The following is a 22227-nucleotide window of genomic DNA, read 5'->3' on the forward strand; positions in this document are numbered from 1 at the left end:
TCCTGATCCACAAGGACGCAAGTCGACTGCAATCTGTGCTCCATCCCTACCTGCAAGAGTGCGTCACAAGCACTAAAATATATTCCGAGTGAAGAACAGTGTTTGCTCGAAGACAAATGCAAACATATTCAATGGCAAAGCCAAGTTCAGATAGCATCCTACGGATTCAGAAGTGCTCAGGCATCAAGCCTGTAAAGGTTTATCGGTTACAAAACCACTCAGCATTCCGAGGCAAATTTAAGGCATCAAGCATAGAAGTTTTTTACTCCTCCGGTGGAGGACTGGAAGGCGCGACAAACTAGTCCAGGTCGATTCCATCTGCAATCCAAGTGGCAGCAGCAATGAAGGTCTCCATGAAAGATTGGAAGTCATTCTTATTGGTATTGGCCACTTTGAGAGACGCCAGCTTGTCCTCTCGCGCATCCTTGCAGTGAATACGGACCAGAGACATAGCATCATCAGCACCACACCTGGCAGAAGACTTCTTCCATTCTTGCACTCGACCTGGAACTTCATTCAGTCGAGTCATCAGAGACTCGAGGTCATTTTGAAGCGTCTCTCTCGGCCAGAGTGTCATGTTGATCCGTGACGCCGCGACCTTCAGTCGAGCAAGATAGTCGACCACACCAGCAACACGAGACTCCAGCCGGAGCACGTTCATGGCAGTTTCATCCATCACGGGAGAATTAATGGGATCCAAGCCTGTCTCCACTCGACTAGTCTCCTCCTCGAAGTTTTGGCAGAATTCTGTAAACACAACTCAAAGATGAGCCAGCGGTTCTATGATGAGTCGGTGATTACAAGTCGGTTGGGTAAGAGAGATTACCCTTAAGCATGATGGATAACTTCTTGGCGAGTCCTCTCAGATAAGCCTCTAGATCGTTCTTCTTCCCCACCAGTTCACTAGCCTTGTCACTCAGAGCAATCTTGTCATTCTTCAGACAGCTGACTTCCTTGTTGGCCGCGTCGAGAGCAGCTTTCAGGTTGGCGTTCTCCTCTTCAAGTTTACCAACTGAAGCTAGCTTCTCTTTGGCAAGCTTCATTTTATCCAAAGCCGCCATCTGCGCCTCGGCAAGTTCCTGGTCCTTCTTCTTCAGAGCCTCCTTCATTTTATCTACAAAATGACAATGAGATCAGAATCAAGAATGGGCAGAAGGATAAGAACAGTCGTCAAGTTCTCACCAATCATACCTTTTGCTTCGTCCTTTGCCTTCTGGAAGTTCTCCTGAACAAGCTTCAAGTCAAGGTCGAGCTGGATATGTTTGTTTTCCAATTCAGTATAGCGAGCCACAAGCTCGCAAGATTTCCGCGAAAGAGTCAGTCGACAGATATCAAAGAGAGGTTGCTTCTGAGTAACTAAGAGAAAAACCGTAGCATTTCTAAGACTACAGTCGAATCAAAATATTCAACAGTAGTCTCGGGGACTACACCTAGTGGGTGCACTCAGCGTGCCCCCACTAGTTTTATCAACTTGATCCGATCAGTCGACCGAAAAGAACAAAGAGATCTCATCATGATCTACAAAAAAGAGTTCTTCAGACTACAGTCGACTGCCAGCAGTCCACCGTAGTCTCGGGGACTACACCCAGTGGGTGCACTCGGCGTGCCCCCACCGGTTCCAAGATTCCATTCGACATGGTCCAACCAGACCGAATGAAGAAGTTGGAATGAGGAAATTCAAAATACAAAGACTATGGTCGACTGCCAGCAGTCGACCATAGTCTCGGAGACTACACCCAGTGGGTGCACTCAGCGGGCCCCCACCACTTCAAAAAATCAATTGACACACCCAGTGGGCGTACAGACTCAAAGATCTTTGGAAAGGAAGTATTTAGATAACATATCCTAACAGAACAAGCGGTGACCAACTAACCTGGACATTGCTCTGGAGGGCTGAGCTAGCATCATAAGCCGCTTGGCTGGCTTCCCGGATTGCCTTCACCTGCTCCATCATGATCCCCGCCTGGCGTATAGCCACCTTAGCAGCACCCGCTTGGTCCTCTGGGATGTGGTGCGTGGCGAAAAGGGAGGGCGGATCAGCAATCGACGATGAAGGTCGGGCACTCATCAGCGGCACAACGAAGGACACAGAATGCCGAGTGACATCATCACCTTCTTGAACCAATGCCTCAGGCACTGATGCAGTCCGAGTGGTCTTGCCAGCCGGCGCCTTTTTGTTCTTCCTCCCCCTAAGTGGCACCTCATCGTCATCATCACGGAGATCAATGACGTGAGGAGGAGCTGCACGATAAATCCAGAGTTAGAAATGAAAATCCAATCGACCAGAAGGGAAACTACAAGAGGGCGTACCAGGGTTGGAGGTGGCAGCGTCTTCCATTTCTTGGTCGTCATTCTTGGCGGAGGTCTCGGAGGTAGCAGCACTGCAGATTTCAGAAACCAGTCGGTTAGTCAATGAGTCGACCAAGAGTTCTTCCGTGCTAAACAAGAAAACACAAGTCCTGCCGTTACCCGGAGATAGTGGGAATGGCCATTCTCATCTTGGGCAAGGCCTTCAGCGGCTTGGACGGCTTCGACTGCTTCGTCGCTTTCTCAGTCGGCGCCGGAGAAGCCGCCCGAGGGCGTTTGGACGACTGCACAACAGGCACGGCCGCTTTTTCACGCTCACTCGCGGGGTCGTGGGCGAGCTTGGATCGCCTTTCTGTGCGAGGAGGATCGACTTCCTCCTCCTCCTCTTCGCTGGAGCCGTCTTCAACCTCTTCCCCCTCACCGTTAGATTGCCACTCCTCCTCCTCACTTTCACCTCCACTCGCCTCTCCCTCCTCGGTTTGTTCTTGCGCCCCGTTGGGTGTCGAATACATCTCAGTCATGGCCTAGAAGACAACAAACAATACAAAAGTCAGTCGATTGATTTTAAGCAAACAGAATGGAGAAAGCAGAATCACAGTCGGAAATGCATAATTGGACCTTGTCTACTTCGTATGAGTGGTCGAGTGGAACAATCCTCCTGGCCCCTCGGGGGTTGTCTTTGTTCCTTGTGATGCTCGCCATCCACCGCTCTAGCGTGGCATCGTTAATCTCCTCCGGATGGATCCGAGTGGTGTCCTCAGTGCCAGAATACAACCACATTGGATGATCTCGAGCTTGGAGCAGCTGGATGCGTCGTCGGAGGACAACCTCCAAGAGGTCCATGCCAGTCACCCCGTCACGGATGAGCTGCACGACACGCTCGACCAGCACCTTCACCTGCGCCTTCTCTTCCGGGACCACCTTCAAAGAGGAAGGCTTCCTCACTCGTTCCATGGAAAAAGGAGGGAGCCCAGTCGACTGCCCTGGCGTCGGCTGGTCTTTGCAGTAGAATCAGGTCGACTGCCATCCACGGACTGAGTCGGGTAAGATCATGGTTGAAAAGGAGCTTTTCCCTCTAGCTAAACCCCAAGACCCCCACACATCTGAATCACTTGAGTCCTCTCCTCACTCGGATTGGCCTTCTTCACCGTCTGGGAGCGACAGGTGAAGATGTGCTTGAAAAGACCCCAATGAGGTCGGCAACCCAAGAAATTCTCGCACAAGGACACAAAAGCAGCAAGGTACACGATGTTGTTGGGTGTGAAGTGGTGGAGTTGCGCCCCAAAGAAATTTAGAAATCCCCGAAAGGAAAGGTGAGGCGGCAAAGAAAACCCACGGTCGACGTGGGTGGCCAAGAGAACGTACTCACCCTCCTGAGGCTGCGGTTCTAACTCCCTCCCTGGGAGCCGCGCCGATCCATGGGGGATCAGCCCTCCGCCGGCCAGGTCGTCAAGATCTGCTTGACTAATTGTCGAGCGGATCCAGTCGCCTTGGATCTAGCCTGGCGGCAGGCCGGTCCTCGATGATGATCCGCTCCGACTAGTCCCCCTGCCCTTCGCCTTAGCTGTCGCTTTCTTCGCCCTCTTTAGAGCTACCGTCTTCTCTTTCACCATCGTCACCGACGAGGCGCGCACGGAGCAGCGACGCTGAGGCAGAAGTAAACGCGGCGGAGAAGTCTGGAGAAGAGAGGGGGAATGAGGACGCACTGTTCAAAAACCCTTGTCTGGCGCTTTATATAAGGTTGCTTCCGAGTGACTGACATGTAGGCCCGGGCGATCCTATCAAATCCTGCAACAGTCGCGCGCGTGATACGTGGCGAAAAAGGTGGCGTGGAGATCAAGGCGTCCCTGCCTTATCCCATCCGATTACTGCGGCCTCGCTCCGTCCCAAAATTCACTGCGCGCTTCCCAAAATTCGAATCCCACAAAATCCGCGGGCAGCAGAACAACTTGTCAGACAGAGGATCCCCTCCACATTGTCACTTGGAGTTTTTCAAGTAAAGAAATTCACTCGACGGACACAAAGAATGGATCAAGGCGACTGAAAAAGAAGTTGGTGCCGTCACCTAAGGTTCATTGATCTAGAACAAGACATACTCATAGCACGAGACATGGGTCGGAAGAGTTCTCAACTCCTTCCCCACTCAAACCTCGATCCATTCGGGGGCTAATGATGAAGCTATGTACCTAGGGTAGGGTCATGGACCTGTCCACACTACCCTACCCAAGGACATCTCTAGAAGAAACCACCTGTCAATCGACCCAGAAGTGTTCCACTCGACTGACTCAAAGACACTCGACCATGAAGTCAACCACTCGACCATGAAGCCAACCACTCGACAGCCAGGAGATCTAAAGTCACTCTGCACGCTAACGGTCGGTCATTAAGTAGCTTTTATGGTCATCGCAACACTTTATGTATAGCGTTACCAGTAACGCCCAACCTTAATGTATCTTAAACCCTGCATAACTGAGGGCCGAAGGGGTCTGGCGGACTCTATATAAGCCACCCCCTCCTCAGTGTAAAGGGCTCGCACCCTTGTAACTCATACACATATAATCCAGTCGACCGCCTCCAGGCTCCGAGACGTAGCGTTATTACTTCCTCCGAGAAGGGCCTGAACTCGTAAATCTCTTGCGTATACAACTACTCCATAGCTAGGATCTTGCCTCTCCATTAGTACCCCCCTACACCACTGTCAGACTTAGAACCCCGACAGCCGCCTGCTAGAAGCCGGCCTCTGCGGAGGCCATCTGCTAGGAGTAGGCCTGCCTTGGGGCCGTCTGTTGGCGTTTGGCCGCCTTCGAGCAGCCAGCCGTTGAGCCAGCCGGCCACCGGAAGGCGGTGCTTCACTCTGGAGTCTCGTGGGGTGAAGCCGGCCCAAAGTCTCGAATGGTTCAGGGACTCGGGTTAGGCTACCCGTGGCCCATGACTCTGACAGCCATAATATCATCTCTGACAATATCCCAACACACCTGGTAAAATTCAACAGAAATATTATCAGGTCCAGATGCTGTATTGGGAGCCATGTCAAAAAGAGATTCCTTGACTTCTGACTCTGTAAATGCTCGGCAAAGATCAAGGTTATCATTCTCAGTGAGCTTCGCGTCGTCCGTCCACGTCTCAGGGTCTAAGTGAAATTGATTACCAGGAGCGGGACCAAATAAGTTTTTATAAAAACTAGTGGCATGAACAATCAGATTGTCCATGCCCTCTATTGTCACCTCCTCACCCACCTTAAGTGAATGGATGTTATTTTTACGTTTTCGCCCATTGGCAATCTTATGGTAGTAATCTGTGTTTAAATCCCCTTTGAGGAGCCAACACTCGTGGGATTGTTGTAACTAGAAGATTTCTTCGTTAATGAACAAGTCGTGCAGTTCAAAATTGGCATCCATCTTCCTACTATAGAGTTCAGGAGGAAGTGGCCCATCTTCTTCATGCTCTTCGAGCATAGACAGTTCCAATCTAAGATCTTCTTTCCTTTTCTTATCATGACCATATCTATCAGACCCCCGACCTTTAAAATAGGTTTTAAATCTATTGAGTTTAATATTTAATATATCAATGGGGTCAGATGATTTGACATTTCTAGTCCAGGTTTTTCTGACTAGTGGCAGGAATCTGTCATCTTTAATCCAGGAAAGGTCGAAACGAAATTCTCTCGGCTTAGGGGTATCTCTCCCCACATCACCCAAAGAGAGCAACAAAGGATTGTGATCAGAAATCTCTCGGACTAGTTTTCGTACCGAGACCAGAGGATACATGTCCTCCCAATCTTCTGACATGAGGATATGGTCCAGCATATCCAGCGTGGGGCGAGCCTGGTTATTAGTCCACGTATATTTTCCCCCATTGGTATGAATCTCACGTAGAGCTAGGGTACTAATGATACAGTTAAATAGATCAACAGGCTTGTGATTGGACACTTTCTTGTTCTTCTCCCCAGAATGTCTCGGGATGTTGAAATCACCCCCAACAATGTAGGGCACCTGCATTCCATTGCATATGGCGGCCAGCTCAATCAGAAAATCTCTCTTCAGTTCTTCATGAGCTAGCCCATAAACTACCAGCAAGCCCCACTTAAGATTCTTGTGTTTATCTTGCAGCACTAGTTGTAGGATGTGATTGCCCTTATGGCAGGAAACTATTTCAAAATGATCTCTCCTAACACCACACAAGATACCACTAGATTTTCCAATAGAAGGGATCCAAATTCCAGTGAAAGATGCTAAAATGATCAATTCTCCTCAAGCATTTAGGGGAGAAATATTTTTTCATAGTCTCTTGAAGACCCAGAAAATCAAGGGAATGGTCATTGATCATGTCTGAGAGGCAGGTGGCCATCCCTTTCTTGCCTACCCCTCGACAATTCCAAATGAGATCTCTCATTTGGAAAACTTTTTGTGGAATTTGGAACGAGTAATCCTACTAGGAGGTAATGTAGGGTTACAGCTCAGATCATTTTCTGGGTTGATGTTTTTCTGACTCCTAGTCACAGGCCTAGGAGTCTTGATACTGACCTTCCTCTGTTTTTTCTTTCTAGTTCTACTAGAGGACAAATGCTCCAAAGCATGTTCTTCTTGATCAAGCCAAGCTAAATTAATGGGGCTGCTCTTGTCCAACCCACCAACAACCATTATATCCTCATCTATCCCCTGGGCAAGGGTTTCAGTTTTATTTTTGTCATCTAACTCTCCTCTGAGTTTTTCTAATTCTCTGATAATTACCACCGAATCAAACTTATCATCAGGAATATCTACCCCCATTTTATTGGCTCTACTAATCAATTCATAGTTGGATAGAACTTCAAAGGAATTTTTACAAGCATGCATGAGATTACCTTCCAGGTCTTTTTTGTTGGCCAGCTCCACAGCCTTGTCCTCCATCTTGTCCTGCATTCTTGAGGTGTTACGCTTGCTGAACTTAACCGCAGCTTCAGGGGCTAGTGGGGGAGTAAGAACGATCTCCTCAAAATGACCCGGAGATGGGAGTTGTACCACATAGTCACTTGAAGTTTTTAGGCCAGGATCTGTTTCACACATCACCTCCATAAACTGAGCCAAGTTAGTAACAGTGGGTGAAGGGGTCAAAAAGTTTCATTATGTAAATCACCATTCACCTGAACATCTTGTGAACAGGTCCCCACAGCAACAGACTCCCTGGGAATGATCCACTTGGAGGAGTCCAGATTCTCCCCACATGCAGCCTCATCAATTTCTTTCTGCATAGTTTCAATAAGGAGGGATGCATCTTGTTCACTCTCAGATGAGATCTCCTCCTCTTTCTCATCTATGTCAGTAGGAAGCAGGCGACACGCCTTGCCCCCACGGTAAGAACTGTCAGGTTTCCCAGATCGATGAGTATCAGGAGGGCTTTCTTTTTTCTCATGATCTGTACGTTTCCTCATAGGAGTATACTCCGGTTTACTTTTCTCATCAGCAACAGGATCTACAGTTTCTTCCTCAACAGGATTTCTGGTCAAGATTTCTTCAATCTCATAAGTGAACTTGTAAAAACGCCCCCCCCCCCAACACTCCCTCAGCAGTAGCCGGCAGTTGGGTCACAGATCTGCACCCAATTTTGGCCCAGACAGAAGAAGGGCGATTTATAGTAGAGATGTCAAATTCGAGTGTGATCCCAACCAGGCCCCCCACATAAGCAACAATCTTATCAGATCTTTTGTTAGGTGGGATTTTACCAATTCTAACCCAGGCAACTTCTAGTAGCCCCTCAGAATCAATATCTTCAGGCCAGGGGAAAAATTTAACACTAACTCCACATTTTTTGAGTCTAACATATTCAACAAAAAGGGCTCTGTCCACTTCTCTAGGGTTTGGCATTCTCATAACAAATTTCTGAGGAGCAAAAAATCTAGCAGAGCATCGCCACCCCTGGCCAACATAAACGCTCAGTTCATGCCCAATATCTTTAGTTTGCGCCGAACCCTCAGTAATGGTGACCACAACATTGTACACCCGCTCTCTTGGCTGTCTATCAACACCAAAATCAGGAATATAAAAGAATCCGTGCCCTCTAGACTGGAAAGCACACATCACAGGATTGCACTCCCACAGAAAACAAATCAGCACAAACAACAGATAAGTGACCTCTCTTCTTACGACAATCACAAAGAGCTTGCAGGCATCTAACAGTAAAATGGCCCGGGGCATTGCATATCTGACAAACATCATAAGGTGGGCAGTTTGTACCAGAGGAGGTGGGGAGCTCACGATTCCGAATGGGTCTTGTTCTTGGTGGAGGCGCGCGGATCTTTGTCGGTGCCACCCAGGGCACCCTGCCTCCCAGGATGCGGAGGAGGGGCCGTCGCCTCCACCTCACCGTGCTCCTGCTCACCTTCCGTGTCCTCATCCCAGCGCGTTTGACGAGCATGAGCGGCTTGGTGTCCGCCAGCCGCTTCCTCCCACTTCTCGAATCCAGATCCGTCAGATCCAGAAGCCCTCGTCGAGGACGAATGCACCACCTCCGGCTTGCGCTTCCACACATGGGAGTCGAAACCACGGCCACGGCCGCGGTCGAAGCGACCAGCCCCGCGGCCATGGCGGCCCGCACCAAAGCCCTCCCCTCTCATCTTAGCAGCTCTCAGCGAATCAGGTGGATTTGTGGGAGAGGAAGAAGCAGCTACTTGAGCGAATGAACGAACATCGCCTTGGATTTTGCCCTCCCACCAGGTATATGATTGACGAACCCTAGATCTGGCGAGAGGCGGAGCGCTCCAGAAATGGGCGAAGCTCTCGTCCAGATCCAAAATGGGGTGAGGGGTAGCGGTCGCGTGTTTTATACCAGCGGCGTCCCCGGAAACCCTAGACCCACCTCCTCCACGGCGGTCAGATGAGATCCCACCCACATGGCGCACATCCGGGTCGCGGTGGTCCGGTGCGCGCCCGAGAAACCCCAGCCCATCTGTCACGGGGGGCGGGCGGCGACGTGTCCCCAGGAACGTGCGCTCGTTCCCGTGTACCACAGGATCGATCGGTCCCGCACGCGACGATCCCGCGCCATGCAGCTGCACGTTCCCACCGGAAAACGTGGAGTTCGCCGGACTCTGATCCAGAACCCTAGCAACGTGACACCGAAGGAAAACGATATCGTCGATGTCGATGGACTCACCTGCCTTAAGGAATTGCGCATCTACCGTGCGCCCCGCAGAGTTGAGGAGAACGATCCTCAACGCCTCAGAACGAAGCCACAGCTCGCCGTCGTCGAGCCGGATCTGCTTCGCAGTCGCGAGGTCCGCCGCATACCGAACACGCCAACATACGACGCACGCCATCTCCACCAAAACAATTCCCTTGCGCTGATTGGTTTGCAGGCAATCAAACTATCTGATAACATCATTTTTTGCCTCGGGTTTTTTCAATCAGGCCTTGCTAGCCTGGCTCGATTTTCTCCTCTCAACCAAGCCCTACTTAGAAAGTAACCAAACACATCCTTAGTCACTCCAAGGTTAAGTGTCTAGGCCTCTCTATGAAGATGTAGAAACACGCGAACGACTTAGACCTTGTGGATATAGATTGTAGTGTCTTCTATCATTGACTTTTTTTTTGGCCAAAAGAGGGATCCAGAAGAACCCCAAAGCTGCATTATAATTAAACAAAGCAGGTACACAACTGATTACAAAACAACCCATAACTAAAAGAAAATAACAAACTAGTTCATAACTATTACAAAAAGAACCAAAGGACAAAGATGGAAAATGTAATCGGGTCTAAAGCTTCTGAATATCCTCACCGCCGCAGGGGGCAGCACCACTTGGGACAGGAAGACCTTTGAGTCACCATGTCAAAGACTCCGAAAGGGAGAATCATCTCTTTTTTTTGAAAAGGAGAAAGACCACCGGCCATGCGGCCACAAAAAGAATTGTTGCCTCCCATTAGGCTCCATGCTCAGGAGGAAAATAAATAGCCGTCCTTCGCCCCGCAGAAACGACGGCGTGATGAAGCAAGCCAATAGCCAAACGAAGCAACTGGCGCCAAAGCCGCCCCAGAATAGTCACCAGGGTGGTACTCTATCTCGATCAGGACCATCTCTATCCACTAGGAGCTCACCACCACAGTGACTTACGAGGTAAGGGTATCTCCAACGCGGACCCTCAAACCGCCTATATAGGTCTGTACCGCGTGGTACGGGCGTGTTGTGTGGGCGGTCCAAACGCATTTTTTCTTGCAAACCGGAGACAAAATGGGGGGAGGGGGCTTTGCGGGCGTCTGGACCGCTGTTACGCCCGTGTTTGACCTCCCTGGCCCACAAAAATCCCCCACCCGCCTCTCCCAAGCTTTCCATCCAACGCGCGGGCCGCATTCATTCTAGCCCAGAGCATGCAACAGCCAGCACTGATGCTGAGCGACGCGACCGGACGTGAAGGCAGCACTAACAGACGTGACCTCTCGTGCGTCGTGGCTTCAATGTGGATGCCGACTAAACGACTTTTCCCCGAGCGTACCCTCAGCGTATAGGGATGCAGATAATCTTAATCAAATGGCATTTGTGGTAAGCTACCACAAAAAAATATGAAAAACATTACCACTACGAATACTGGCAGTGAGTTCTCAATACAGAAATGGACAAACAATTTTGCCAAAGTTTTAGCAGGTACAACTATGGTCATGATTCAATTCAAAGAACAGTTACATACCAAAGTTTTGGTCAGGCAAGTTGAACCTCAAACCAAACACACCCAGTTTGTATTTCAATCACTCATTAAACTGTACGAAGTTTGAGGCAAGCTCTCATGGCTCCGTCCACGTCAGGAGGAACACGGACTCGAAGATCGCGCGGTCATACAGAGTTGGGGAGATGCCGGGGCGGTCGTCAACACGCGTGAGCTCTTGGAGGGCGGAGGAGATCCCACTGATGTAGTTGGAGCAGGCGCCGGCGAGTCGTGAGCCGAACAGCCCGGCCGTCTCCGCCTTTACTAGGGGCTGCAAAATCCCCTGCATCGTCTGGGCGAGCGGCACTCGGTCAAGACACACGTACACCTCGCCGGCGGGGAACCGGCGCGAGGGGCCGAACGGCGTGGCGTGGTTGTAGAGCCCCGTGATGGCCTCCCTCGCGGCCCTGAGAGAGGTATCCTGTTTTAGGTTCATCAGGAGGAGGGAGCGGAGGGCGGGGACGATGGCCGAGTAGGGCGCCCAGCTGTGTGCGCCGGCCATGCCCACGGCCACAGTGGGGCTGTAGCCCCCGTTGCGTGCAGGCATGCAGCGGGAGGCGGTGGCCGCCGCGCGGATGACACGAGCGACCGGGACGGCAACAGGGAGAGCCACGGCGTCGCTGGCGTCAGGACAAGGCCGCTTCGCGCGGGTGACGCGGCTCTGCCCGGGCTCGGCATCCTCGGCGCCGTGGCTGCGGGCCTCCGACGAGCTGTGACTCATGGTGGTCGGTAATGCAACTTCGGTGTGGAGGCAACGAGATATATATAGATCACGTCATCTCGTCTTGATATATACATATAACTCGCGGGAAATAAAAAAATTCAGTTGAGTCATTCAACATTTCTCCCCTTTGATTAGTTATTGAGATGGTCAGCTCTCTGCTGAAATATCAGTGTATATGCTATATCAACTTGTGATTACTGTATGCAAGAAACCATTATGCAGCGCCTAACAGCCTGGCCCTGTCGAATTTTGCAAGCTTGATTTCAACCTAGACACCAACCGTTAGTTGTGTCGCATGATAGTCTCACACATTTATTTCTTCGAAAAGCATCATCTATTATAAAAGTTCACCGAAAGTACAAAACATCTCAAACATAATAAAAATTATATCAAGATTCCGACATCACCGAACAACCACTACTATCGCCAGAACAAGCCGTCGACGCCCCGCTGTCGCCTCTCCCTTATGAGACCCCGTTTGACCTTGTAGATGACAGTCGGAAAGTCTTCATGCACGTGCCCCTAAGGACCAGCACCCTAAAGTTACAGTCATTGACGTTGAATCCTTGCATAGATCTGAAGCACCTGACATCAAATCTCTCTATATGACGAGAAACCCTAACCTCACTGTCCCATGAGACGACAGAAATCTATGCCGAGGTTGACTACATCCAGACGGACGAATTTGAAAAGGATCAAAGTCTGAAAGACAAACTCGAAGAAGAAGCACCGCCATGTGCCCGAGCCCGCACCTACAAGGACTAAAAGCGCTAACCTAAACTACTAATCAGAGCGAAGGCATCAGAATACCCCTCCCCTCACCGCCGAAGCGGCGGGCAGAGAGAAGACGAATCCGCGGGTTCATCGGTGAAACCTAGAGAAGTGAGTTTGGCTTAGACGCCTAAGGTTATGGGAGAAAAACGAGAGACTTTTTACGGTGCATCATACTACCGGAAATAGTGGGTAGTATATAACTGATCTGATGGATATTATTGATTCCTATTTTTTTTCTCCCTAGGACATTTTGGTAATTGCCTGTTGGGGTAAATTCTGTCTTTTCTTAATGTTAATTGTAACGATTAATAACATAGGTAATCAGATCTGTTAAAATAATAATTGTCGTTCATCTTAGTTAGTAGGTTTGCCCTTAATTCTCAGGCAGTTCGTCAGCTGCCCAGGCAGTTCGTCAGCTGCCCAAGCAGTCCGGCAGCCGTCTCAGTCGCACATGGCCGCTCTGTCTCCCGGCCTCCGGTCGCCGCCCCAAGATCTTTGACCGCCCAGCCACTCCGCTCTGTCGCATGGTCTTCGAACGCCGCCCCAGATCAGTTCCTCGGCAATTCGTCTCTCATCAGTGATTTCCAAACGAGCCCGCTATCATGTCTCAACTCTCCTAATTCTTCTCTTTAATGCGGCAATGCATGCACATGCGATGGCCAATACATATAACCAAACTAGAACGCGGAAGGTTCCCTTTGACGCTGCATGTAGGAGGCAATTAATGTCTAATGCTATTATTACGCGAGTTAAATTCCGTATTGGTCGCAATAGTACCGAAACTGCCCCTGACACAAAATATACTACCGAAAATCTGCAGTAGTATTTCTAAATCTGGACCATCCAAACACAAAAATAAACGGCCTATATTGATCTGATGTACCGTAAAAGGTCTCAAAAACGAGAGGAAGTCTTTGGCCACGTCGTGATCGTCTCACACACAAGTTGCATGATAATAATACATATCTGTGCTGGTGGTTAGGCATCGTGCTACTAAGTGCTAACAGGCAAAGCAGTTTTTAAAAGATTCTTGTTTTGACATTTTCAAATGACTAGTTCTTGTAGCAATTTTCAGAACTTGCAAATTCGCCAAAAACAAAGAAGAAATAAATCATCGTTGTTTATGACGCGCCGGCCCAGCCGGCTCAAGCCGAAGGTAAGCTGGGGTTGAGCCTCGTTGTCCTGCTCACCGCAGCACGGCTTTCGGAACGGCAAGCTCGGGCCAAGTCCAGCTCGCCTCGGCTTGTGTCAATTCTTAGGGGCGTGTTTAGTTGACCGCATGCAGCCCAATCACGTATCGCGGGATGTATGTGGCCTGTTTGGTTGGCTGAGCTGCATGCGTTTCACAGCCCGCATGAAACTTCAATCAGGCCTCAGCTTGACCCGGCGGAATCGGCAGTTTCTTGCGAGCCTGGCTCAGCGCGGCCACGCGTGCGAGGAGGCTGCACGTCTCGGACAACGCGGGAAACAGATGCGATGTCTCATAACTCCCCCTCCTTCCCACTCTCCTGTCACCGCCCTGGCTACACCGTTCCCGCCGCTCCTCTCTGCCTCACCGCCCCTCCCTCTCCTCTCCTCCGATGGCTCCGCCTCGCCCACCGCCACGCCGTCCTCTGACCCTTGTCGACCAGCGCATCGCTAGCATCCAGGAGCTTTGGTTGGCCGGGCTCCAGAACTCGGGCAGGGACCTGGCGTCGGCGCTGCGAGCGTCATCCCCCATCTGCCGCCGGCCACCACGAGGGCCGGCCAATGTGGTGTCGGCCGTTCCTGCTCCGCCGCCGTTTCTGGTCCTAGTGGTCGTGAGCTCGGCGCCGGCGTCGTCCACGGAGCCGCCACTTCTTGGGACCCCATTGGGCAGGGTTTTTTCTTGACCCCCATGCAAGGGTTTTCTCCCATTGGCGCGCCGTCCTCCTCGACCTCCAGTGTGGCCATGAGCACGGGGCCAATGCCGTCGGCCGTTGCCGGGGCCATCTCCTCCTCAGCTCCTCCACCTCTCTCCTTCCCGCCGGGGTTTTCACCTCGACCTCGATCGGTTCGCTATGACGGTGCAAAGCTTCGGTGAGTCAAAGAATCCCCAATGCTTGCTCATAGATGTAGATTAGGGGTTTCTTTCTTAGGCATGTGCTAGTACTTAGTGGATTCAGTAGGATTCGAGTAGATCCGGTTTGATGCGAACCCCATCGAATCAAATCCGACCGATCTGTTCTAGTTTGCTACAGTGTGTGTTCTAGGATAATGTTCTTCTGCTGGTGCTTTCGGATTTGTGTTCATGCTAGGATGTGTGTTCATGCTAGAATCCCCAATGCTAGTGTGCTTTGCTAGGATCTGTGTTCATGCTAGGGTCTTGCTAGGATATGTGTTCATGCAAATGGCATGTTATGTTCAAGTTAGGATCATGTTCATGTTGTTGTTCATGTCGCTGCATACATGTTCAAGCAAGGGTTTGTGTTGCATACTCTAGATTGTTATACTGCATGTAGTAGGACCATTTTAGGATGTTGCCAAATGTGCATGGGTGCACATGGGTGCTTTATTTAGATGTTTCCATGCTTAGGATAATGCACTGATGAGTGGCAGTTGCAGAAGACCAGATGCCACTGATCAGTGGTATTTGCTTATGGGAAGGGCATGTGGCACTGATCAGTGCTAGTTTCCCATGAGAAAATGCCACTGATCAGTGACATTTGGCAAAGAGTCTATGCACTGATCAGTGGCATTTGCTCTTGGGTAAATGTCTCTGATGAGTGCCATTTGTTGTAGTGCTAGTGCAACTGATCAGTGGCATTTGCAGAAGAGCTAATGCCACTGATCAGTGGTTGTTCATTTTGCAAGCACCTCTAATACTTGTCATCCTACCTGACAAGATATTGAAGAATGACTGGGACATGGCGGGTGGAGGAGCTCAGGTGGTGGCCGGAGCTGAGGGCGCCGAGGATCTCATCTCCATGAACAGGTGGTTCAAGGGGGTGGACCTGCCTGGCAGGGTCGCCTTCATGAGCCTATCTCATTCAAGGGGACGATCTCCGGGGACTGGCCACGAGGAGGGGGCCCGGGAGCCGCTGCGCTTCTACTAGCAGATCAGGAACAACAAAGACCTCGCCATGCTCGTCATCCCTCGCAAGTTCGTGGAGGTGATGAACGAGTGGCCGGTCATCAAGCGGCTCCTGCACATGGTCGATCAGGCTGTCGGCGAACAAGCGGTGCACGTTCTGGGTGTAGGTCCAGAACTTAGAGGGGCACATGGTGCTTGGCTGGGGCTGGAACTACTTCTGCCGCCGCCACAGGATCGTCCCGGCGACCTCGTCGTTGTGCGCATCTCAGGACTCGGCCTCAAGGTCCAAATCTACAACCACGACTCTTCGGTCATGTGCAGGTTTCGTTGCAGTAGGCACCACTACGTTGGTGACATTGAGCATGCAATGTAGTTAACTTTGGTGTTAGTGTTGAACTTGTTATGGTCTGTGGCTTCAACTTATGGTACTTGTGTTGTGAACTTGTTCATATTTTGGCCAGGAGCAGCACCCCAGCGTGGAGCAGGGAAGGAGGATGCCCTGCAGTTAATCTAAGTATTTTGCTGTCATTTTTGTTGCTTGCTTTGTTTGATCTCATTTGGTTGCTTGTTTTGTTTGCTGCAAGTGCTTGCTTCTTTGATCTGCTGTCAGTTGTGCTTGCTATTGTGCTGATCATGTGGTGGTAAGGCCACCACATTTGAATGGGGTGAGCAGAACACAAACTTTGTTTGCAACCAAGCAACTGAAGTTTGCATCTGCTCACACCCTAAGCACAAAAAGGCAACCAAACAGCAGGGGGCAAGTGCCCCTTCATGCGATGCAGGCAACCAAACAAGTTGCATCTGCTGCATATGAGGATGCATATGAAGAACCAGACTGGCTGGAGATGGACATGCAATGCGGGTACTGTAGCGAACTGCAACCAAACACGCCCTAGATGTACGTAGGCGACATTGGACATAACGGCTTATCACGGTATGCCCATTTTACTAACTAGATGATACTCGCATGTTGTTGCACGGATATTTTGCAACATATTTCATTGATATTTGATTTTATGGAAGATAAATATTCAAAGTAATAATATGAAAATTAAAACTGCAAATACATATGTTTTATTGTGTTAGATTAATTATAGGCTTAAAATAGGTATTAGATATCTTATGCATGTTTGCATGTTGAGATGAACATTTTTATATGCACGATTGCATGTTGTGATGTGCTTTTTGCCATGCATGTTGCTTGATGAGGTGGCATGCTTACATGTTGAGAGCGGTGGCCTTCTTGGGACCCTGAGCGGCGGCAAACTACCATGTAGTATTCTTCCTCGCTACCGGCGGCGCCCGCGGACGTGTGCCGGCTTCATGGTTGTACCAGCGGGGCATAGACGGGGCGGAGCTGACGATGTCCTCCTTGTTGTCGCTCTTGCCCCACACCTCATCCGCCGCCTGGTCGAACTTTCTTGAGAACCCCGCCCCGTTGTTTTTAGTGGGCCAGGGCAGTCAACGCGGCCGTGGCAGTGGTCCGGACACCCGCAAAGGCCCCCTAGTTTGTCTTTGGTTTGCGAAAAAATGTGTGTTTGAACCGCCGAGCGGGCCGATACATGCCACCTTGGATGGCACAACACGATCGCACCGCGTGGTCCGGACGTATGCGGAAGGTTTAAGGGTCCACATTGGAGATACCCTTAAGCTGTCATATATCCAAACATGCATCCCACAATGTTGATCACAATTCCAAATTAATTTTCTTTCCAAGTTATTTTTTCAAACTTTCGAGATATACGTCTGCCATGCATGCATATATAATTCCAGCCGGACCGCGTAGTCCAACAATAGTACGTGCATGGTTTGCTACCTCTGGTCTTTCTCCTCCTGAACTCTAGATCTGCCGGCGCGCTAACGAACAGCTCATCGGCATGACGACGTCGACTGCCTGCTCCATCACCATGCTCATGGCCACCGTCATCCTGATGGCGGCCTCGACCCTCTCCGCCGCTGCCGGCCGGTGCAACGTCCGGAAGGATCTCGTCATATGGCAGAGCCTCGGCGAGCCTCAGAGGGACCTCTCGGCGAGGTACAGGGTGGAGGTGGTGAACCAGTGCAGCGGCGACGGGCGCACCGGCAGGCCCTGCTCCATGTCGAAGATCCACCTGCGGTGCGGCAACTTCCGCTCCCTCATCCCCGCCGACCCCAAGCTGCTCCGGCGCATCGGCTCGGGCGTCTGCCTCCTCAACAACGGCCACTCCATCCCGCAGAACGGCAACGTCTCCTTCGTCTACGCCAACTACCGGCGCAACAACCTCTACGTCCGATCGGCCAGATGCAATTGATCCATGTCTTATCTCTACAAAGCGGCCATTTTTTTTTGCGGAATCTTTACAAAGCGGCCATATAAGCGTTTTTGTTAATTATAGTTTTGTGTTGATGGCTTCGAAGACATGTGATACATCATACATCTGTACTTGCGCACCGTGGTTTAGTGCATGAACATCCTTATTTGCAACTCTCGTCGTAGTGACTTCATCACCGGGTAAATTCAAGGGTTTCTATACACACCATAAATAGGTGTAGTCGTGTGCTTCGCATTAGCTTTAATTGACCATCCCTTTAGACATACCAACTACTCCCTATAAGTCAAAGTCGTCTAGATAGTCACACCAACTGCCAAGATCCGAACAGAGCCAACAAATCTGATACACAAATTCTCACATGCCCTTACCGGATCGGACGTTGTCGAGGAAGGATTGACTAGAGATACTTTGTGCCAACCCGCATCGAAAAAGAAAAATGAAACAGACGGGTCTCCACCCCTCTTGCCACGCCGAGTGTCGTGGTTCTAAGTCTGACAGTAGTGTAGGGGGTACTAAAGGAGAGACAAGATCCTAGCTATGGAGTAGTTATGCATGCAAGAGTTTTACGAGTTCAGGCCCTTCTCGGAGGAAGTAACAGCCCTACGTCTCGGTGCCCGGAGGCGGTCGACTGGATTATATGCGTGAGAGTTACAGGGGTGCGAACCCTTCTGCCTGTGGAGGGGGGTGGCTTATATAGAGTGCGCCAGGACCCCAGCCAGCCCACGTAGTGGAGGATTCAATGTACATAAAGACCTGGCGTTACTGGTAACGTCTTACATAAAGTGATATCATGGCCATAAAGACTACTTAATAACAGACTCTTTGGATGCAGTCGTCACTCTAGATCTCCTGGTGGTCGAGTGAGTCTTCATGGTCGAGTGTCTTTGAGTCCGTCGAGTGGAATTCTTCCAGGTCGACTGAAAGACAGGTTCTTCTAGAGATGTCCTTGGGGAGGGTACCTTGGTCAGGTCCATGACCCTACCCTAAGTTCATGGCTTCATCATTAGCCCCCGAATGGATCGAGGTTTGAATGAGGAAGGAGTTGAGAATTCTTCCGACCTGCTTTTCGTGCTGCGAGAGTGTCTTACTCTGGATCAATGACTTTTTAGTGATGGCGTCAACTTCTCTTTCAGTCGCCTTGATCCATTCTTTGCATCTGCCGAGTGAACTTTACGAACTTGGAGATTTTCGGGCGACGGATCGGAGGAAATCTGCTGTCTGACAGGTTGCTTTGCTATCCCGGATTTGACGGGATCTGAATTTCGGGAAGCGCGCGAAGCGGCGGAGGCCGCGGTACTCGGATAGGATAAGGCAAAGACGCCTCGATCTCCGTGCCATCTTTTTCGCCACGTATCGCGCGTGCGCCTGTCACGGGATTTGACAGGATCGTCCGGGCCTACCAGTCAGCCACTCGGAAGAGACTTCATATAAGGCACCGGACGGGGTTTTTCAAACAGTGCGCCCACAATCCCCTCTCCCTCTTCCTCGAACTCGCCCGCTGCTCTCGCTTCCACCTCCGCCCCGCTGCTCCTTGCGCGCCTCGCCGGCGACTGATGATGTTATGTACCTAGGATAGGGTCATGGACCTATCCAGGATACCATGCCCAAGGACATCCTTGGACGACTTCCAGTCGACCAAGAGAGACTCCACTCGACCGGCTAGAAGACACTCGACGAACCTAAAGACACTCGACCATGAAGACTCACTCGACCATCAGAAGTTCAGGATCTACTCTGTATCCAAAGGTCTGTAATTAAGTAGTCTTAATGGTCATGATGACACTTTAAGCAGGGCGTTACCAGTAACGCCCGGCCTTAATGTACTTTAATCCTCTGCTACGTGGGTTGGCTGGGGTCCTGGCGTCCTCTATATAAGCCACCCCCCTCCACTGGTAGAAGGGTTTGCACCCCCTGTAATATCACACACAGAAACCAGTCGACCGCCTCCGGGCTCCGAGATGTAGGGCTGTTACTTCCTCCGAGAAGGGCCTGAACTCACTAAACACTCGTGTGTACAACTACTCCATAGCTAGGATCTTGCCTCTCCATACCTACCCCCCATTCTAGTGTCAAACTTAGAACCACGACAGTTGGCGCCCACCATGGGGCCGGTGTCTTAGCGACTTTTTTTGGAGAAGTTGCAGTTTGTTCGATTGCCTTCATCATGGTTTCCGGCGGAGCTCTGGTCGAGGGCCGCGAGATCCGTCTCGGTGTGCTCGCTTTCATCGCCGACGACTCCGCTTGGCTCCAGGAGGCACCACTTGACATCGACGCGCTCCCCGTCCGCGGGGCGACGCACTTTCGGGCGTGTGTCCACGGCGTCTTGCTGCGGCAGCCATCGACCCCATACCGGTCGACTCCTGCGCCGTCCTCCCTCCCTGTCTCCCGCCAGCGCAAGCACTCCGGTCGGTCAAGGCTCCAGCGATGGGTGAGACACGCAGCGGCTCGCCAATCGGCCACCACCCAAGTCGCGACAATTGAGCCCGACGAATCTCTCTATGGCCTGTTCGACCTGTCGACTGGCTCCGTAGAGACTGCATCCGAGTGCGATAGCAGTGATCCAGCGGCGGAGGTCCTGATGGTTAACGGGCCTCGTAGTCCTCCCGGTTTCCCCCGCGGCGATGGGATGGACGACGGGGACGACCCCGCTCAAGCCCATGAAGAGTATCAGCCCGAGCCACTCACCTCCCAGCAGAGGGAAGAACTTCGCCGCCGGAACATGGATGCACTGCATACTCCCATTGCAGGAGAAACTTCTGAGGCTCGTGCCCTGGAAGAGGCGCGTTTAGCCAACCTGGCTGAGCGCACTCGACTGGAGAACCTCCAGCGAGCACTCGACGAGCGCGCGCGTCAACGAGTGACCAACTCCAACCGACGTCAGCTCTTTCCGCAACCGACTCAGGTATATCGAACCCCAATTCAGAATTTGGCAGCTGCAGCCCGCATAGCGGAGTCAATTCAGCCCTCTCAGTCAGAGGCTGGAAGAGGCTTGATGCAGATCAGAGATTTGCTCCGGGCGGCAGGAGATCAGAATTCAGCTGTGTCACAGTCGCGCAACAGGATTCACAGTCGATCCGTCGCTGTGAATACTGTTCAGTCGGCTCATAGTCCAAGGTCGCCTCCGAGGCGCGTGGGACGTGAAGGCCGGCGGGAACACTATGATGATCAATTTGATCGGGATGACAGGCGTCGAGTGCCCACTCCTCCTCCGAGAAGTGGGTCTAACGCCCATCGACAGCAAGATGATAGACGCCAGCACAGTGTTGGGCGGAGAGCTCCAGTCGACCCCAGAGAGCCAGGCTTTGACGCGAGATCCATCATCGTGCAAGGTTTGGTCGACCGAAACAGAGCTCATAGAGGTGGTCATGACAGAGATGTGCCCACGAGCAGCCGAGTCCACGTTTCAGGTCCAGAATGTTTTAGCAGAGCAATCAGAGCCGCAGTGATACCCCCCAACTTCAGGTTGGCAACTGGGGTGAGTAAGTTCACCGGAGAGTCTAAGCCTGAAACTTGGCTCGAAGACTACCGAGTGGCTGTTCAGATTGGTGGCGGTAATGATGAGGTGGCCATGAAACATTTGCCGCTTATGCTAGAGGGTTCGGCCAGGGCGTGGTTGAATCAGTTAGCTCCTAGCAGCATTTACACCTGGGAAGATCTTTCTCGAGTGTTCGTCAGGACGTTTGAGGGAACTTGTAAGCGACCTGCCGGATTGACTGAGCTGCAAGTTTGTGTACAAAAGTCGAGTGAAACATTGAGGGATTACATCCAGAGATGGATCACCTTGCATCATACTGTGGAAAATGTATCGGACCATCAAGCGGTCTGCGCCTTCAAGGATGGCGTCAAGAATAGAGAGTTGAGCTTGAAGTTTGGTCGAACTGGAGATATGACCCTGAGTCGGATGATGGAAATAGCAACCAAGTACGCCAACGGCGAAGAAGAGGACCGACTCCGGAGCGGCAAGTACAAGCCGAGTCAGTCAGATAAAGGAAACTCCAGTCGGAAGCAAAAGCGGAAGGCCGAGCCAGCAACTCCTGGAGAGGCTCTGGCCATGACTCAGGGCAAATTCAAAGGGAAGCCCAAAGGATCTTGGAACCCCAAGAAGGTAAAAGATAAGGAAGGTAATGATGTGATGGATCTGCCGTGTCATATCCACACGAAGAAAGACGAAGAGGGTAACTTCATCTACCCAAAGCATACCACTCGCCAATGCCGGCTCTTAATCCAGCAGTTTCAAGGAAAACAGCCCAAGGACAAAGAGAAGGAGTCGGACAAGGCCGAGGACAAGGAGGACAGTGATGGAGGGTACCCTCATGTCAATTCCACCCTGATGATTTTTGCTGATGTAGAGAGCAAAAGTCGACTGAAAGTGATCAACCGTGAGGTC

General features: G+C 51.1%; 1 protein-coding gene across 1 annotated transcript; it reads right to left on the minus strand.

The window, feature by feature from the left end:
• Positions 1-10954: 10954 nt before the first annotated feature.
• Positions 10955-11699, minus strand: LOC119306526. The gene has a single exon (XM_037582719.1). The coding sequence runs from the start codon at positions 11697-11699 to the stop codon at positions 11058-11060; it is 642 nt and encodes a 213-aa protein (XP_037438616.1). The 3' UTR covers positions 10955-11057.
• Between the last annotated feature and the right edge of the window lie 10528 nt (positions 11700-22227).

The sequence above is a fragment of the Triticum dicoccoides genome, chromosome 5B (genome assembly GCF_002162155.2).
Source record: "Triticum dicoccoides isolate Atlit2015 ecotype Zavitan chromosome 5B, WEW_v2.0, whole genome shotgun sequence".
NCBI classification, from domain to species: Eukaryota; Viridiplantae; Streptophyta; class Magnoliopsida; order Poales; family Poaceae; genus Triticum; species Triticum dicoccoides.